The sequence below is a fragment of the Cannabis sativa genome, chromosome 1 (genome assembly GCF_029168945.1).
Source record: "Cannabis sativa cultivar Pink pepper isolate KNU-18-1 chromosome 1, ASM2916894v1, whole genome shotgun sequence".
In the NCBI taxonomy this organism is placed as follows: Eukaryota; Viridiplantae; Streptophyta; class Magnoliopsida; order Rosales; family Cannabaceae; genus Cannabis; species Cannabis sativa.
Window position 1 is genome coordinate 49,044,038 of NC_083601.1, and position 20,724 is coordinate 49,064,761.

At 32.3% G+C, this 20,724-nt stretch overlaps 1 protein-coding gene across 12 annotated transcripts; it reads right to left on the minus strand.

Moving 5' to 3' along the window:
• Positions 1-849: 849 nt before the first annotated feature.
• Positions 850-15,023, minus strand: LOC115706737 (uncharacterized). Of its 12 annotated transcripts, none has more exons than XM_061108463.1 (15): positions 14,871-15,023; positions 14,161-14,229; positions 13,457-13,597; positions 13,172-13,342; positions 13,002-13,057; positions 12,481-12,589; positions 12,217-12,284; positions 7,987-8,064; positions 4,278-4,342; positions 3,562-3,628; positions 3,281-3,463; positions 2,335-2,391; positions 2,137-2,232; positions 1,606-1,734; positions 850-1,450 (listed from the first exon to the last, which is right to left on the minus strand). In XM_061108463.1, the coding sequence occupies exons 3-15, from the start codon at positions 13,590-13,592 to the stop codon at positions 1,394-1,396; spliced, it is 1,272 nt and encodes a 423-aa protein (XP_060964446.1). In that variant the 5' UTR covers positions 13,593-13,597; positions 14,161-14,229; positions 14,871-15,023; the 3' UTR covers positions 850-1,393. The 12 variants fall into 12 exon arrangements, with proteins under 12 accessions (XP_060964446.1, XP_060964444.1, XP_060964443.1 ...); XM_061108461.1 differs by having other exon boundaries at positions 13,172-13,324; positions 13,421-13,597; XM_061108460.1 differs by having other exon boundaries at positions 13,421-13,597.
• Between the last annotated feature and the right edge of the window lie 5,701 nt (positions 15,024-20,724).

Here is a 20,724-nt window from a genome sequence, read left to right on the forward strand (position 1 = left end):
ATAAAACAAAAAATAACAAATTCAAAACAAGAAAAAAAATTGTATGTATGAAGAAGTGTACAATATTATTTTAGATTATACTTTTCTTATAAAGAAGAAATGAATATACATTTTATCTATTTTAAAATATATTTGTATCATATTTATTAAATTTTTAAGTAACTATTTTTGACATTAAAATATTAATTATAGGGAATATACTCATTTAGTACCTTGTGTTTTCATGAAAAACATATTTGGTACCTTATGTTTTCAATAATACTTAATTGGTACCTCATATTTTTAAATAGTACATATTTAGTACCCTAAAGTAAAATTTAATCAATACAGTTTTATCAATTTAACTAAACAATTTTCAATTATGTGTAATCAAATAATTAAATTTGAATTCAGAATTCATAAAATTTTAAGCTGTTAATTGTATTGATAAAATTTTATCAAAAAAATTTAAATTTAGGATATCAAATAGGTATAATTTTAAAATACAGAATACCAAATAAGCATTATTAAAAATACAGGGTACCAAACTTGTATTTAGACAAAACACAAGGTACTAAATGTGTAGACACCCTTAATTATATATATATATATTTTTAAATATATGTAGATTAGATTAAATCGAATACTTTTACATATTTATGTGTAGATTAGATTAAATCGATTACTTTTACATTGCATAAGTACAAATTTTAAATTTTCCAAACTAATTCAATCGCACAAGTGGAGATATTGACATTTTGCATTGGATTAGATCGGATATTTTATAAATACACCTAAACGCGATAGCATAAATTGTCAGCTGGACCATATTTTGTGCACCCATAATCATAATATAGCCAAGCCAAAATCTGTAAACGACCACAAAGGGCTTCTAATGGGATTGCATTAAAGATAATACTTTACTTGCAAAAAAGGAAAAAACACTTAAAATAATTATCATTCTCTAGCAATGCTGCAATGCATATTAACCTCGTTGTAAACATTCAAATAGTAATAACTATAAGAAGAAGAAAAACATTCCATAAAGAAGGTAGGCAGAACTAGACCAGAAGGCCCATGGCACCATTTCCGTATTACATTGAAGACCCTTAAGCTGCGCCCACCCAAGATCATCCTCGCCTCGTTCAAACAAGATTGTCCCGAATTCCGCCAAGCCGGACAAATTAGTGTCAACAATTAATGCAATTGCAAACTTACAGAAATAGAAGGTGATTTAATAAAATATACATGCGTAAAGCACTCATAATCTCAAATGACATTAGAAAGAAAGACTTCAAAAACATTTGGGAGTATGTTCTGATCAATGTTCCTGATTTCTTACAAACACGAAACAACAGAAACCCATATCATAAACAAAATGTCAGGTTAAAGGCATACTTGACTCTGTCGTTTTTCATACCGTGACAGATTCAGAGATATTGCTCCCTGTGCAAGCCTCTTTTCTTTCGGCCTGAAGTGGTCAACACAATGATAACAAAATATCAGAACTAATATCATTGTAATGTTTCTTGATAACAATCAATATCTGTTGAAGCAAAGACAATACACACATAAAGTCATCCAAGATGGGCTTTACATAATAACATCATTTTTAATATAACATACCTGAACATCATCGGAATTGATACTCCCAACAGAATTTTGTTTTCTTTCTGCCTGAAGTGACCGGCACAATGATTCAAGCTTCTCTTTCTGATTTTTAGTTTTTTCTAAATGTTTCTTCAACCGCTCACGCTGGTCAGAAAAATGAAATTTCAGTTGGAATTTTAGTCTTGGAGAAAAAGATTAACCCCACTTGGCAAAAACAAAAAACCAGCAGTAATATATACTCAAAGCAGGCTGGAGTAAACCAAAATAGGAATATAGTGTTAAACTAGTGAGACAGGAAAGAGATTTGTGTGGCAGGTGGATGGGGGGCTTGCGGAGGTCGAGTTATATGATGATGTTCAAAATTATCTCCTACTTTTTAACACCAGCTGATGATTTTTTCCCTTTTAAGAAACAAACTTGTATTAAATGTGAAGATAATGCAAGGATTAAATGTCAAGATATACAAGGAAAATGTGGTATGAAAAAACCCGACAAACCAACTGATAAATAAGTTTAATGCAATAAATATCATAATATATATATTACCTCGTCAACAAGCTCAATAAGTGTAATGTCTGATTTCTCAGTCTTGCTCTTCAAGAATGAATTTTCCTTCTTCAGTTCCTTAATTGATTTTGCCATCTATGTTTTAGATAGACAAGAAGCAGACAGCTACGTAAATATAAACACTGATAACAAAACAATCAAAATTGAATGTCTTAATCAGATGATTCAAGAATATACCTTCTGAATCTCCTGTTTAAAAGTTTCAAAAACCTCATTGCTTTTTAACAATGCTTCCTGTAAAAAGGGATTTTTTGAAAAAATAAAAAATTAATAAACAAATGATCAAAAATACAGCCATACAATTACAATATGAGCACTAGTATGTGGTGCACCATTGAGCCCTTCCACACAGGTCGAAAAAGATTCACTTGCATAAGGTATGCTCATAAAAGCATAAGTAGAAAATACAAGGATTGGTGAGTTTTTTATAAATTGAGAAATGCTAAAAGGCACCCACGATGCCTAGCACCTTTATGAGATGTAATATCATCATTGGTACAATTTAATATCGGATTCACTTATTTTAATTTAATAAAGATTATAAAGAACCGCTAACCAATTATAAGATGTCATATCATAAAGGTGCTGAGCACTTTGGTGCCCCATAACAATGCTTTTATTTTATTCATATACACTATTATTAATAAAACAAACCATTGCAAGCAACTTTGCCACCTTTAATAAAATACAAGGCAACAAGCTTGGGATTTCCTTTAACCAATGAAGGAAACAATGAACTTGTGTAAACAAATTTTTTAGTTTATAACTATATACATAGTGCATTTTCAAAAAAAAAAAAAAAAAAAAAAAAACTATATACATAGTGTGTGTGTGTACTTTGAAAATAGGGATGCACACACAACACACACCATGGTGCAGAAAATATAGGTCTTTTATATGACAGAAAATATAGGTCTTTTATTTGACGGGTATTATACATTAGAGATTCTTGATAAGAAGAATTATACCTAGAAAGCTGTTAGACGACTATGCATCGACTTGTTTAACAAAGCATTGGAATCAAAATATATATATTAGTGAGTCCATTCCTTGTATCCTTAATCAGGAGATGCTAAAAAAGAGTTGACGATGCAAGGGAAGAAAAAACATGGAGAAACTTAACCTGGAATTGTTGGAACTTCTCTCCATCAGCTGTCAATTGTAAACGCAAGTTCTTTTCAGTTGCTAGCAGTTGTGACACTTGTTCAGCATATACCTTTATCCGGGACTGTTCCTGCACTAGTTTCTCTTCATGTTGTTTAATCTTCAAATCAGAAATCTGAAGTTCCAAACTTTTTTGCTTTAACTGTACATTATAAACCAAACAAACAACTTGGTCATCCAAGAACAACATTAACAGCATATCATGATATAATTACTTCAGCAAGTGTAAAAAAATTGTACTTTTTGTTCATGATGTTGTTCTGAAAGAGTATACTGATCAGCTAGTTGTTTCAGCTTCGTTCTTAACCTGAACATAGAGCACCATATATGTTTAAATTCTTCTTCTCAGTCTCTAATAGTTAATTGTTACAAAAGAATATAATTTTACTGGAAACCTAGGTCTTAGTGGAGATTATATTAGCTCGAAAGACACTAAGCCAAAGACCTGAAATACGGAGTACCAAGTTTTTACAACAAAATTGTTGTGAAAAGTTTGCTTCTTTTTTTTCTGCACCCGAATGTTGCTTACGGGTGTAATAGTCAAAAACAAGTAATCATGCACAGGGAACTGGGATTCCCAACCGAATAATTTAGTCGTAGAAAATAAAATCATGTATAGCATACTGACAATATTGACAATAATTATTATTAAAAGAAATGCAAGATATAAATAGTATGCTTAGATCACATATTCCATTTTGTCTTATTTTTCAATAATAATAAATAAGCAACATAATTTTATTTTAAAGGGAGCATCATATTTCTCTAAAATTTTATTTTATTTTTCTGCAGCACACATGTCTAGTATTTTTTTGAACGGAAAATGTCTGTATTATGAACATCACATGATTTCACATTTTTTTTTTAGAAAAAAAGAGAGAAATTTAAAAATAAAAGTGAGGATGAAAAAAAAACAATATCAAATTATAGTTTCTCTAGAACAAGTGTGGTCTTACATCTCATTCTCCTTCAACTGAGAGAGGTATTCATCTTTTTGCTCATCTAGCTTATTGCTCACATCCTATAACAAAAGGAAAAAATTGATCAACCACTACAGAAATGCAATAACCACTCTATTATTTAAGCATCACCAATATATCAAAAACATTTAGCCACTGACCAATAACCAATCACAACAGCATGCTATCCTCCATAAAAATGGTTCTTATACACTAAATCAAGGTAAAATAATATCGAGTTACATGCAATATTTATGCAAAATAATTTTAGATACAAAGCTTCAAATTTGTATTTGAAATCACAATAGATGCTTCAGCAAATTTTCACAGCGACATAATTATGATCAATATCAGCATCAAGAATAAAATAGAATTTTGTACTGAAGATAAGCAAATTCGGTTACAATGGTGAGTTAGTTTGAGAGACCTTCCACTCTCCAAATTCCATTCCCTGAAGGATCCCAACACCCGACATTCCCGAAAGCCACTTTTCAAGCAAGGGAAGAGTATTTATAGAACCGTATATCCATCTGGTCAGAATAACTAACAAATAATATTCTAAAATCATAATAAAACCATTAACTTAAGTGGCGTTTGGTAACACTTTTGTTTTTTAATTGAGTAAATTGCGGCAAAACTTCCAAAAGTTTCACCTCGCTAGCAATTAACCTCCCAAACCATTTATTCCTACGGTAAAACCCCTCAAACTCATGTTCAGTTAATAGTTTTCCATTTCGGTCCATTTTGGCTGTTAAATGCCAACTGGATTGTCTACATGAACATAATGTACACACAGCACAATTTTTGGTCCACATAATTACATTATTTAAAAAAATATAAATAATATTTTAAAATAAAAAATTTAAGAATAAATCATATTAAAACTAAAAATAAAAAAAAAAATCAAACTAAAAATTTCACATATATATATTTTTTTTTTTTTGAAAAAGAGACAGAAGTCATTGTCTTAGACTGGCCCCTACCCGTTATATATTGAAAACTCTCACTTGTGGCAGAGGAAAACTTTGGGTACATGAGTTTTAGCATGAAACATACTAAAACAAGCACAAAAAAAAAATTATATTCGTATCTAGTACATCAAAGATTTCCACTCACAACATAAGTCTAGAAAAGAGAATTCTTCAAAATGTTTAGTCCTGTAAACCTACGTTGCAATCCAGAATTTGATTTTTTTTCCCATAACCTCTCTACTTGACAGAATTTTCCATACAAAATTCTCGTGTTTCTTTCCAACCAAACTGCCCATAAAAGAACCAAAATGGATGTTCGCCATAGGGGATTAGGATTTTTTAGTTATATTTTTATTCTTTTATGTTTATTTATTAATTTTTTACTTTTTTAATAATTATTTGTTTAAAATGTTTTATTTTAAATTGTAAATTAATTAATTTTAATTTAATATTTTTTCAATATTAAATTAAATGGACTAGTAAAATTATACCACGTGTACACTATGTCCATGTGGACAATCCAGTATGGCATTTAACAGTCAAAATTTGATGGAAATGGCAAACTGCTAACAAAATACGGGTTTGGGAGGTTAATTGCTAACGATACGTAACTTTTGGAGATTTCGCCGCAATTTACACTAGTTAATTTTTTAAATTACAAAAGTGAAAGTATAATTTTGTTTGTTATTTTCTGTATTTGGAAAACAGGAATGTATTCTGTAACTACTTTTGTTTTTTAATTTAAAAAAAATAAAATAAAAGTGTGTTCTGTAAATTTTATTTTCATTTTTGTTTATTAGTTTATTTAAAGTCGGCTCCAGGTCCAGGTCCAAGTCGGGGTCCATGTCTGGGATTGGGTTTGGGGTTGGGGCTAGGGTCCCGGCTCGGGGTCCGGGATCCCAGTCCCAAGTCGGGTTTTGGCTCCAGTTCCTAAGTTCGGGGTGGGTTCCGTGTCTGAGTTACGGGTCCAAGGCTGGGGTTTGGGGCCAGGGCCCAAAGTCCGGGTCTAGGGCTCAAGCTTGGGTCTCGGGTTCAAATCTGGGTCCAGGTATAGGTCCGGGTCCCCTGACCCTGGTCAGGGTCCTAATTAGGGTCCAAAATATTGATGAAAGAAAAATACAAATACACTATAATTATGAAAAATAAATTCGTTTAAAAAAAAATTGAAAGCAACTTTTTTTGTTTTCAAATTTCCAAATTTTGATTCTCATTTTTTTCTTTTTTTAATATATTTTCATTTTTCTAATTGAAAAAACAAAGAATTGATTAAAAGTATTATAGAAGGCACCCTTAGCATTCCTTGTTATTCCTAGCTAACTAATTTTTATTGAGGGCCTATTATTACCCACCACCAAGATTCAACCTTGTGCTCAAGGTTGAAATGTTATCACATCTAATTGTTCCCAAGAATCTTAGAGGTTGGTAGATTCTACAAATGTATGAGTCCAGTTCCTTGGTAGGTTTGGTGTGTTGATTGTCACACTTACAACTTGTTCCACTTCCAGTATTACTTCCATGTCATGAGACAAAGTGGCTCAAAATGTGGAGTGCAATCTGGTTTCCAATGGCCTTATGTAACCGTGACATGGAAAACTAGACGTATCTCTGATTTTAGAGGAAGTTGAAGTTTGTGTTCTACATTCCCAATTTTCTAACCAATGAGAAATGATTATCTCTCTCCAACTCTTATACTAAGCTTGGTCCTATTTGTGCCGGTCTTTCTTACGTAATTTATTGCTAGATCTTGTGTTTATTAGGATTTCAAATCAGGAAAAACAAGGCAATGCTTAAAAGGGGTGCACATGGACCGGGTTAGCCGGATTAGAGGTGTTTTAATAGGCCAACCCAATAATTGCGGTTTGAAGAAACTATAAACCATTTAATTTTTTGTTATTATATAACCCAACCCTACTTAGTACGATAAAATAGGGGGTGGGTTGAAATGGATTCATTGGGTTGAGATGAATGTTTTAGGCTTTAATATTTAATGATAAAATAATTTTACCTAGTGTATACACAAAAAAACGATACATGTAAATATAGTGCTTTAAAGAAAACTAAGGTGATGGTGGCAGTAGCAAAATTAATAATAGTGATTGATTCTTACGTTTAACTTGTTTGTAGAAGTAATAGGATAAATATGGACTACATGTTAGTGGTGTGTTTTGGTCAATTCACTTTCTAAGGTTATCGTAATTATATGATTTATTTATTAAAATGTGAAATATAAATTTTTATATATTTTGTGAATGTAAAATACTTATGTATATTATAGACAAAACTTTTATAGATGGAAGAAAATTCTCCACTTATTACGTAACCTTGTTAACTTTGTTATTTTAACCGGTATCGGTTTCTCTAACAAATATATATATAATATTATATATATCTATATGAAAGTTGTCTCAAATTTGGAATGTCTCTCAAGAAATGGGTTGGGTTATATAGAGTGAAAGTCTGTTCAGCCCATAACCAATCCATAATTATATGGCCTATCACTCTTCAGCCTAATGAGTTCTGGCCTACTCTTAACATAACACTTTACTATAAAAAAAAATGAGTTCGGTTGGTCAGGGGTTAAATGGTTTGGTCGGGGGTCAAAGTGCATGCAAGTAAAAGCGAAAAAAGAAACTTAATATAGGGAGAACTTTGATAAAAGAAATGGTCAACAACAAAAAGATAAAACAATTGTCAAGTGTGAGCTTATAAAAGACTTAAGAGAGAGAGAGACCAACCTTTATAGCATCTTGGAACCTGGCTGACAAGTCTAGCCTCAAATTTTGCCCCTCTGTTGACACCCTTTTGCATTCATCCTGTTCAATTGTCAGCATAGTCTTACATAATCAGTCGGAGAAACAAAACAAAAACAAACAAACAAAAAGTAGAAAAAGATGGAAAGAAAGCTTCTAGGGTGTATTTGGAAGTAACTGTGTAATTACTAGGTAGGGTAATTACATAGTCTAGTAATTACACAATATTTTAAAATGCAAGGTGTGTTTGGATATAAAGTGGTAATTACATACGAATTCTTATATCTTGTTTGGCAAAATAGTTAGTAATTACATGGAAAAATAATATTTTTTAGTAGCTAATGTTTAATATGGAAAGTTTTTAGTAATTACACAGTGTAATTACATTCAATTCTCATGGGGGGCCATGAGAATTGGAGAGTGTAATTGGAACCCCTCAATTACTTTCAATTACACAGTTACAGTGTAATTACATGGTCAGACAAACATGTCAAATTGTGTAATTACCTCTAATTACACACAAATCTAATTACATTATGGCTCTCCAAACGCACAATGTTTTTCTAAACAAGAAAACCTCTATTTTAGTATAAAAAAAATAGTCTCATTCCAAACTTGAGTCACTTATAAATAGGAATATTCTCTAAATTGTATTAAGTTATAAATTTTTGTCTCACATTAATAAAATGAATAATGATTGAGACACTCCCAAATAACACACATTTTTTATACACAATGATATGTAATTAATCTCAACCATACAATTAAAAGTAATGTGGTCCCTATTTAATTTTTTGAAAAAAGAGAAAGAGGTCGCTTGTCTTAGACCGACCTCCCCCCGTTATGTTACTAAAACCCTCACTTGTGGCGGAAGAAAAGTTGTAGTAAGACAAACTAAAAGGCAGCATAAAAAAAGCACCCATATCAATATAATACATACAAAAAAGAAAAACTCTCTTCTAGATCTATTACATCAGTGTATTCCACTCTCGACACAGATCTAAGAAAGAGAGATCCTCGAAATGTTTTATTCTATAAACCCAAGTCGTGGTCCACAATCTGATTTTTTCCCAAACTATCTCAGCTGAGCTGATCTTTTCCACGAAATGTGGTCCTTATTTAATGATATAAATAGCTAATATTTATACATATATGGAAGAGGTTTCAATAGTTACATTTTTATTGTAACCATCATGGTTACATTTTTTTAAGGGATTAATATTAAATGGTTGTGATTAATTTGGAAATTAAATAAAAATAAATAATAAATAACTTGTAACTTGAAAGTAACCTAATAATTTATTTCCTTATAAAACTTTAATTAAGATTATTTATATTTTAAAATTAAATAAATTATAATTATTAATTAATTTTTTGTAATTTATTACTATATAAGGATCTTTTAGTAATTTATTTTTTTGTACTTAAATTATTTAAAATTTTATAGCAAAACTTTTTATAATTTAAAATTATACACATGTAATTTCATAATTTAAATTTTATTATACTTGTAATCTTAATTTTACATTATTACACTTAATTATTTAATTTTTTTTATTTAAATATTAAAAAGTAAGTGAAATAAGTTGAAAAATCTTTTAGAAAAAAAAATGGCTACACTTTGTTATCGATTGAGTATGAGGCCTCATACTTAGTTCATCTAATTGTAACAAAATAATTAAATATCATTTAAAAATAATTAATTATTTAAAAATTTATTATAAGAAGAAAATTTTAATTTGTGTAAAAAGAAGTTTAATTTTTATAAAAAAATAAATTTTATTGTAAATATTTTACCTAAATGGCTTAATTGTTAAAATAATTAGAGTAAGGATTTAAATATAAATAAAAAAAATTATTTATAAATATTAATTACTAAAAGAGGTCTTGTTAAATATTTAATTAATTATTTTAAGAAAAAATAGTTAATTATAATTAATTAATCCTAAAAAAGGAATGTTTACCTATTAGTAACCTGCTATTACAGGTCAAAAGAAAAATGTAACAATGATGGTTACAATGAAAATGTAACCATTGAATAGTCACCCATACATATATTGTGTGTAATAAGTATGCGCAATTTGAGTCCTAGCAATTATTTAATAAAATATTCCCCTATATATACATCCTTATATAGTAAAAATAATAGGGTCAAGTGTCTTGATTGTCCTTCAATATAAAATTAATTGTTTAGGAGATAAAAATGTTGTTGAAAATTAAAAAAAAAAAAACATAGTTTATTGCGGCAAAACCCTCAATAGTATCAACTCACTAGCAATTAACTCCCAAAACCCGTGTTCTATTAGCACTTTACGGTTTCCCTCTATTTTTAGCTATTAACCGCCATGCTATATTATCCTTGTGTACACCGTCTACTGTCCACATGGCACATTTTTATTGGCCCGCTTAAATAAATATGTAAAAACAATAAAATTTAAAATAAATTAATTTAAAAGAAAACTTAAATCATAAAATAAAAAAAAAAATGTACTCAACCTTATTTAAAAAAATAATAAATAATATTATTAGAAATTAAAAAATCATTAAAAGTTTAATAAAATACAGAAAGAATTTTGAAAAAAAACCTTAATTCCCTATCTTCATCTCTCCCATTCACAATGTACTCCCTCTCTCTATCTATTCACCTGTGCAACCCCTGTTGGGCCGCCTCCAGCCACCAACGATCAAAACAGAACCTTGAATCAACACCCCTGGTCTCGAAACCCCAAATCCTAAGCCTCCCTTCTCTCCCCAATATCTCCTTCAATTGTTCTTTCATTGCCATTTTCAATATCTTTGGAAGCGATTACCTATTCTAGGTTTTGTTTGGAAGGCAAGAAAATGGTAGAATCTTCGTCAGGCGACCCAACCTTGGAAGTGAGAGCAGATACGCAGCGAGCTAAACCATGTGGTGGCAAAGTGGAAGAGGGATTGGGCTTGGAATTTCTAGCCGAAAAGGATTTGAGTCTGCTAGAGAGCAGGACTCAAGGTCATTAGAGAGAAGAGTATCAACAAAACCACAGCAACCAGCTTCCTCTGCTCTTTCCCTTGAACTAGTCGACACCGCCATTAAAGGTTCCTAAACTCTCAGATCTCAAAACCACGAGTTAAAATCTGCTCATCAATTCTTTTCTATTTTTTATTTTTCGTTTATTGATTTTCTTATTATGGTATTTTGTTTGGTTTTGTTCTGGATCTGAGATTGTTTTTGCATTTTATTTTTGTTTTGTGTTTTTTGGTTTTGTGGATCTAGATCTGAGATTGTTTGGTTTTGCTTGGTTTTGTGGTTGATTTGATCTAATAAATGCAATGGCAATAGTGGTATTGTAGTGGTGTGGTTGCGGTGGTAGTGGGTAGTGGTGTTTGTATGGTGGGTTGGCGTTGGTAGTGATGGTATTGCAATGGTAGTTTCGGTGGTGGTGGTATTGGTACGATGATTGAAGAAGAAAGAATAAAAGCTGGGGAAAAAGAAAAGGAAGAACGAAGAGGCATCCGAAAGAAAGAAAAAAAAACTTTTTAGTTTATTTATTTATTTTTTAATGATTTATTTTTAATTTTCTTACTTTTTATAATTAAATTATGTAGACCAATAAAATGGTGACACGTGTACATTATGTCTACCTAGACAATACAGCATGGTGGTTAACAGCTAAAAGTGGATGGAAAAGTGCTAACAGAACACGGGTTTAGGAGGTTTTGCCGTCAAAAAATGAGTTTTGAGGATTATTTGCTAGTGAGGTGACACTATGAGGAGGTTCTGCCGCAATTTACTCTTTTAAAAATTGTTACTCTAATATCAAATAAGAGAACAAAAATTTTAAAAGACTATTATATTTACTCAAAAAGACTTTTGCACTTGGGTGTTAAGAATAGGTTTTTTTAAAACTAGAATCTCCGCCTAGCCCTACAATATTTGGGGAACAAGAAACCATAGCAATTGCTATATAGGTACCCAGGAGAGACTCGAACCACAGAGCTTGTGTGGGAGCAAACAACACCATTTGAGCTACCCCTCTTGGGTGGTGTTAAGAATTGTTTTTGTACACTAATACCTCTATTCAGTGATATCTCTCAATTAGGTTGCAATTAATTCGGCCACGAAGCTATTCTATATAGAGGTTTCATAGTATATATATTATGATCTCGCTGAATCGTGTTAAAATAACAAAACCACCTAAAAATAGTAAGGGTGCATAGTGCAGAAAGATTACCTACCATAAGAATTTTGTTTTGACGCTGTAATTCTCTACATAATGATTCAAGTTTATCTCGAACAGCAACAGCTACAACAGGCAGGGTGAGACCAAAAAATTTATCAATTAGACAAATACGTTGCTCATATTCAAACATACTATAAAACATGGAAAATTTAATGTGAAATTTATTTTATGAAAATTAGAAACCAAAGCCAACATACATTTAGATAAATATAGAGCTCAAGGTGTAACCAAAATGTTACTATAATTATTTCAACATTACCTGAATCCCTTTCAGCAATAACTTGTTGATATTTCAAAGTGAACTCTAAAAACTCTTGTTCTGATTTAGAGGTGCGCTTCACAGTCTTACGCTTGGTCTCACTAATTTCCTGTATAAAAAAGAATCCATCATACAAAGCTTAATAAAGAAAAGTTTGAGAGACATACACATTACACCCTATGAAAAGATACAAGTAAAATTTCTTGTAAAAGTAGGTGATAACATAATAACAGCAAACTAGGCCCACTAGGCATGACAAGCAAATCTTCACACAAAAGTGAAGCAAATAGAATTTTCTTTTCCTAGAATAGGATATTGAAATATCATTGATTGCTGAGTTCATGGAATATATATGAAAAAAAAAAGAACCACTTTGGTTACAGTCTCAAAATAATGAAGTTATTTGATCAACACATTTACTAACTTTATTATTTAATAAGAAAAAAAAAACCTAACGCAAACTAATATTATTACTTTAGTCTTCAGAACAATATAGGAATCAAACATAAAAAAGTACTGACAGGTTTTCTGTTTTTCGAAGCATTGGTTGTTGGTGCACCTGAGTCGCCTTCACTGGCTGCAATACAGGAAAAAAGAATTAATGTGAAGAAGTCAAAACCAAAGGAACAAAATAATTGATGAAACATGTGAATTTAAGCTTAAGAGAAGAATGTAAGGATCAGATAACTACGTGTCTCTGAACGTTGACATTTTTCTGGAAGTTGTTCCGTTTTGCCACAGCATCCCGATACCCCAACCGAAGCCTCTGAAGATGGTGGAGTTGAATGTGGAGGGGCAAGTGTACCTTCTGTATGTTCCATAGAGTCTTTACTTGGTGCATCAACTGAAGTATCAAAACTATCTGATTCAGATAATACAACAGGAAAAGTTCTCAGTTTTTGTGTCTTCTCTGTCCTACCCTTACTATTCTGAAACTCACTTGCTGTGGATTCATTCGAGCAATCTGTGGCATTACCCTCCTTGTAACTGGGTAAAGGTTTCTCCTGTTCTAAGGTAGGAGTTTGTGGAGCCAGAGGTTCTGGCAAGCTCTCAACAAATCCATCAGGCAATGAATCCGCTTCAGGAAGCTGATTTGCATCCGGGTTTTCCATACTATCTATTATTTCAAAATCCTTGATTAGAATTATCAAAATTCGATAACCAAGGGTCCACTACATATCAAAAGGGAAATCAGTTGAAAAAAAATGAGTCAACTGGTTCTGATTTTCAAATGCTATGTCAAAATCAACCTAATTCGCTCATCAATTAAACAAGCCCACCAACCGAACATAACCCAACTAACGTGAATTCTTGATACCCAACTTGAGTTTCTACATTTCCATCATGAACACAAATCTAGACTCTTTTAAACAAGCTATATTAAGCACAAATTGAACATAAGATATTTTCTCAAAAAAGGAAAAAAAAAAATCCACCTTTACCTTTTCACCCAATAAAGGACACAAAATAAAAAGTTAGCATAACCAGCAAAATCAATTTCCAAATTAGTTTAACTTCAAAAATATATTACGACCATATATCTCATTCAGTTTGCCTTAAGAAAAACCTAATTTCTGTGTAGAATGTAGATTAAATTCCCAAAGCGAGTAAAGAGTCTCAACATAGACGCATGGGTACCAGGTCATGTAATTGCGAATATTTAAAAGAGAGAGAAGTTACCAGATAGCGGAGAGAAAGAGAGATGAGAGTGGTTCACTCTTACGCCTATCTGAGATGAGAGATGAGATCCTTGGCAAGAATTATGAAATTTATAGTCAGCAGCAACATATATCTCAACTTTATGTTAGCTTCTTAAAGAAAAAAAAAACAATATTTAAACAGCTAGAGAGGCGATTTACGAAATGGGTCATAAAGCAATCAAACCCACCCATAACCAGTCCTAAAAATTCTTTGATTTTATATATTTTTTATTTTTTAAATGAAGAATATGTCACCAAAGTGAACAGTGAACTTAGGCTAGCAGATCAGCATAAGAACGCCATTGATTCAAGCTCAATCAACAAAATTCAAAGGCTATCTCAACCAGTTTTATATTTCACAACCTTCAAATTTAATACCCCAATTTTCTTCGAGAAAACGATTCAAAAACACACATCAAAAGATTTGCATTTCAACTCAAATTCAAACAAAACAATTTAAACCTAGCTCGTCTGTCTTTTTTGACAAAATAAACCCAGGAGGACTAACTTTAAATATCAAACCTTGTTAAAAGCAACAATAAAATGGCATAAAACCCAAAAATTTGAGCACACGCCTTAACAGAATGAGCATTCATTTTCTGATCTACTATAAGCAATAATACCAATCAAAAAACGTCAATTACTTAAAACAAGAAATGATTTAGACATTGTCGATCGTAGTTATGTTACCTTTGAATATGGATTTGCAGAAACAGTGAAAGCGAGCTATGGAGAGAGAAATGAGAGTGTGGTGAAAAATCAAAGAAGACGAAAGAAAATGTTTTCGTTGTAAAAGAAATGGAAATAGTATTTAGACAGCAAAACGGCGCCGTGCTACACACATGTTATGTTCTTTTTTAAAAAAAAAATGCATTTATAAATAAAATTGAAGTTAGACCTCATAAATAAAATTGAAGTTATAGCTCGTGGTCATTATAAAAGATATTAATAGGTATAGTAGATATCTGTACCATACCCTTAACATTGTTGACAAACGCTCATTTGGCCACATTATGAGTCGCGTAGTTATAGTTTCTAGTTATACAAGAAAAATTACAATTAGTCATAAACGTAGAGAGGAGCTTCCATTGACTCACATAGTTTTCAATCCCCTAAATAGAGTCATCCCCTTTTAGGTTCTTGATAACAATCTCTGAATCACTCTCCACCAAAACAAAAGGATGATGCAATGAGACCGCCGTCTCCATAGCTAAAAGACAGGTCGCAGCTTCTCCAGTGAGTGGGTCAGAGAAGTGTAGCCTTTTTGCCGCCACCCACAAAACTGATTCGTTATGGTCTCTCGCAATCGCCACAGCACACATAGTTTCACCTCCGACTTTGACATCGCAGTTGATTTTAACCCAATCTTCTGGCGACGGAGACCAAGCCTGAGTCCCAACAGATTGTGAAGGGGAAAGAAGGCAGGAGCCATAATCTGTGTAACAAGAAAAAATAGAGTCAATATAGTGTTTAATGTTACCCATTGATTTATTATGTACCTTGTCGTTGCGGGCCCTCAAAATCGTATCTACCACAATCGATGCATAGAGGAACAACTCATCAGTATCAACTCCTCTAGATTTAGGATTCCATAGAAAAGTAACCCAGTCCCACATTCGGGCTCCTGAATCCAGAACAGGCATAACCCCCCAAGGAGAAGATCGCCAAAGGTGGAAGGCAAAGTTGCAATACATGAACAAGTGCTCTGTGGTCTCCTCAGCCTCCCCACAAATAGGGTGGGAAACCTCTTCAAAACCCATTCTCTTAGCAAGAGGGGCTCTTAAGGGTCATGTTATGTTCGGTACAAGTTTTCTTTTAATAGATAATCAAATTGTTCATCAATACAATAACTAACTCCAAAGGATCATTGCTCGCTCGTAAGTTGCGATTAGAAATAAAATAAGTAAGGCTTCGATAAATAGTGAGTTATAATGTTAGTGTTGGAAATTATTTTACCAGGATCTTAGATCTACTCACAAGTATGTTGATTAACACCCTAAATATGAACTTTCTAAACGATGAAATAAACACATATAAAGTTTAGGAAATCTTACATTGGGTGCAGTGGAATAATATGACTCCTTCCGTTCAGATCTCTAACCCTTGTATCCTTTCTATCGCAGAGTATTATCAAGATCTGAACCTGGATCTCTTTCTCTGATTCTTTAGTGTTGAAACTCCTTCTTGCTGAAAGTCTTTCTTCACGATCTTCCTCACTATGATTGAGGTATCACTTGCTGTGTGTGGGCACTACTCTAATCACTAAGTGTTTCGAAATCTTAAGGAAGAAGAGAGAGAGGGAGTGGTCGGCCAAGGTAGAGAGAGAGAGAGGCTCAGGTTTTTCTGAATGAAAAGTGTAATTTTCCTGAAGCCTTCACTACCTATTTATAGCATTCCACTAGGGTTAGGTTTGAATTATTTGGCATTAAAATAATGAAAATGTCAGAGGATAATACCTAAAAAAGTGGTCGGCCATGGCTGATTGGATTTGGGCCTCACTTTTTGCAATTTTGCAGTTTTATCACTTTTGTATCTGATTTTCTCAAAAACGCTAATTTTCTAATTCAACCATTTAAATGCCAATTCTAACTTTTTAATAACTATAAATAATTATTAAATAATACTGTCATTTATCATATTTATTAATTGAACAATACAAAGTATCAGAATTAACAAATATGCCCCTAATAACTCTTTCTTTACAATTTCGCCCTTATTTAGTGAAAATTTTACAAATAGACATAGTCTAACTTGAGAATTATAATTGATTAATCAAAACCAATTACATGAGTCTTACAAGCAATATTATCTCAACTAGTGGGGGGACCATGGTTCTATATAACCGAGCTTCCAATAAGTAGATCAAAAATTTATTACTAAAATTCACTAACTTATTAATTATTCGTTGAATCCACGCATAGAACTTAGAATTGCATTCTCAGTATATAGAATGCTCTATATGTTCCACCATATAGACACATCATTAGTTATCCATTGTTATAATCCTAATTTGATCAATGATCCTCTATATGAATGATCTACACTGTAAAGGGATTAGATTACCGTTACACCCTACTATGTATTTTATCCTTAAAACACTTGACCCCGTATAAATGATATTTCAGCTTATGTGAAATGAGTACTCCACCATTTATGTTCGTTTGGTCAAGCTCGAAGGAGATCATCCTTTGCTTACTATTCGCCAGATAGAAGCTATAGATTCCATGTTTATGTTAGCGCTCTCACTCAATTGCACTACCGTGTTCCCAAAATGTACGTATCACCCTGACCTAAAAGTAGGCTTAACTAAAAAATCAAAGAACACGAATAGCCTTTCAAGATTGAGCCTAATCATAACAGGATTAAGAACATTTGATCTAGGATCAACTAGGCGATATTGACTTGAATAGATTTTACGGTAAGTTTAATAAATCTAAGTCAAAGTTCAATATCGATCCCTTCCGATGCATACTCCATGCATCCAACCTGAGCTTTACTTTAACCAATGTTCTGGAAAGAACATAGCATTTCTCCAAATGCAAGTAAACTCTTGTTGTAGATTATCATATCAGTAAAACCCTGTGTCTGATAAATCTAGGAAACTTTATTCACATAGTCATGTTTACTTTCCAAAGTATTGACAACACAATAAACAGGATCAAGTATGTGAAAAGGGTTTCAGATGAATTTATAAATCAAATAGACAAGCAATTGATAAAGTGAACCAAAACATACACAAATGAATGAAAAATACTTCTGTTTCTTTATTGATGTTGAATAAAATAGATTACACTGAAATGGAGTTTTATTTAGGGCATAAAACCCAACAGTTAGCACGTCATGTTTACTCGAAAAGTAACTTTGGTCACGTCAATTTGGGCGCTGAATGTCAATTTGGGGGCTAGGTGTCAACCTGGGCATTAGCTGTTGAACACCCTTCAGTGAAATGGCTATAAATCCCTCAATATTAATCTAATTGATGCGATTCAACTATTGAGTTTTAAAGCTCTTTCCAAGCTTTTTTAAGTCATGTCTCACACTCGTATCGCAATTCTAACTATTTCAAGTCCAAATTTCATCTCCAATGTGCATTTTGTCTAAACAAAACTGAAAAGAGTTATTTTGAGTTGAATTAAGTTGATATTCAGTTGATCCAACTTGAGGAGATTTATGTTGAAAGCCGAAATGCCTCGCTTGAGAAGATCTAGAAGAAACCTGAGGAATATGACCCACACGTGTGTTAGGGTTTATGCCATGAAAAGTATGTAAAGATATTTCTGATTATTAAATAAAGAGTTAAACATTTGATATGTATGTGAATGTTAAATTGTTAATATTTATTATTGAATAATTTATATTAAATATCGAAAAATTCATTACTCATATATAAGGTTGTGGCTTGTAGCTGTACAGAGAGCTAATACCACTTAGCTATGAATAAAACAATCAATAATATATTAAAATTATGAAATCTTTATTCAATGGTTGCTAGTACAGTTCACTGATGCCGGTTCTACGGTGCAAGTAATATCGGTTCAGATTACTGATGTAGTGAAACATCTAAGTGAAGGTGCTTTATATAATAGAATTATATATGACAAGGACTAGGGGTGTTCATCAAAATGTTCAAACCGCCCGTACCACTGCACCGCAAAAAAAATGCGGTTTGAAATTCTTTGCGGTCGCGGTTTGAATTTTTCCTAAACCGCGCGGTGCGGTGCGGTTTTGAATTGTTAATATGCGGTTCAAACCGCACCGCACTGCACATTATAAAAATACCAATTTTTATATTTAGTTAGGTCCAATATGTGAATGTCCAACCCAAAGCCCATTAATTATTGTATTATTGAAACTTATTTTTTTTTTCATATTTATTTTCAAGCCTTATGGTATTTTTAACAAGTGTTGCTCAAGCTTTGTTGTATTTGTGATAGTTTAATTATTAGTGATAGTCCAAACCGCAAAAACCACAAAAACCGCACTGCATCATTTTTCGCGGTGCAGTTTTTTAGTTTCGCGGTGCAGGTGCGGTTTGAGAAATTGGAAAAACCGCATGTGCGGGTTGGTTTGAAAAAATGGTCAAAAACCGCACCACCCACACCGCGAACACTCCTAACAAGGACTGATATGAATAAAGTTGTCCTTATTAACATGTCGTTATCATAAAAATCTAATTCATATCATAACACGATCAATGGTAGATAGGCCTAAATCCTAAGTTATCATTAACTCATGTTCATGTTATTAGTTTCTTTGATTCGCTCGTTAAAGTTTCTCAGAAAAAATAATTCTTACAGCTTTTGTTTTGGGAAGCTATTAATATGGATGGTTGGGAATATGATGTACAATTATAGAATCCTGACTTTCCTAACGGATTGAATGTTGGTTCCCTTTAAGTGATGCTGATGGTGGTTCAAGCAATCAAAAGCAACATTCAGATGCCATCTGAGTTTGGGATACTTGTTCATGATTGTCGTGTTTTGTTGTCTTCCTTAATGTGTCTTTATATTTTGTTAAACGGTCTGCAAATAAGACTGCTCATTGTGTGGCTAGAGGGTCTTATTTTTTGTCAGATTGTACTATTAGTGAGCATGATGCTCCTGATGATTTGATCTCTATTGTACTTGCTGAAAGTATTTGAATAAACAATCATCTTTTACTCAAAAAAATGGCACTAAAGGATAAAGAAGTAATTAGAAAGGTAAAATAATATTTTGACCAAAACTAATTATGAACCAACACATGGAGGGCTAATCACTGAAAATGATTATATCAATGGACACTGCAGTTAAACTCAGTAAATATAATTTTATAATTACTAATAGTGTAATTCTATATTTATAGTGGAGTAATCATGAAATTAATAAACAAAGGATTATTTGGTTGATGAGTGTAATGCCCTAATAATTAGGCACGCTACGCTAACCGATTATGAAACCATAATCCCCTAATCTAGGATTACTAAAAGGATAAGCGCGAAAAATTTAAACTTTATTTGAAACATAATAAAAATTAAACTTGTAACAACTTTAAACTTTACAACCAAAAGATACATGTTTCGGGATCCCGTAAATATTTTCACAAAATATTACAAGTTCATTTCACGAACCGACCTAAGCAGCAAAATAAGAGTTACAAAATACATCACTGGTAGATCCCAACCCGCTTGGTCTTGGTAGTGTGTTATTTCAGTCTTCAAAGTAGATGTTTGGCCGAGTTCAACCAGTTGTCATTGAGGCAATTGGTTTGAAGGAAGCACTAAGTTGGATCAAACAACAAGGGTTCAAACATGTTGTGGTTGAGTCAGATTACAAGAGTTATTAATGCTCTTCATCGTTCAACTCATATGGTCTCTCCTTTGGGTTTAATTATTTCTGATTGTCGTTTCCTAGTTTTTGACATAAATAATATTTCGTGTGTTTTTATTAAACGATCTGCGAACATGGTCGCTTATTGTTTGGCGACTATTACTTGTTCTTTTGCTCGTCGTAGCTATAATGGGGGGCTTTTCCCTGCTGCTTTTCAAACAATTATTTCAGACGAT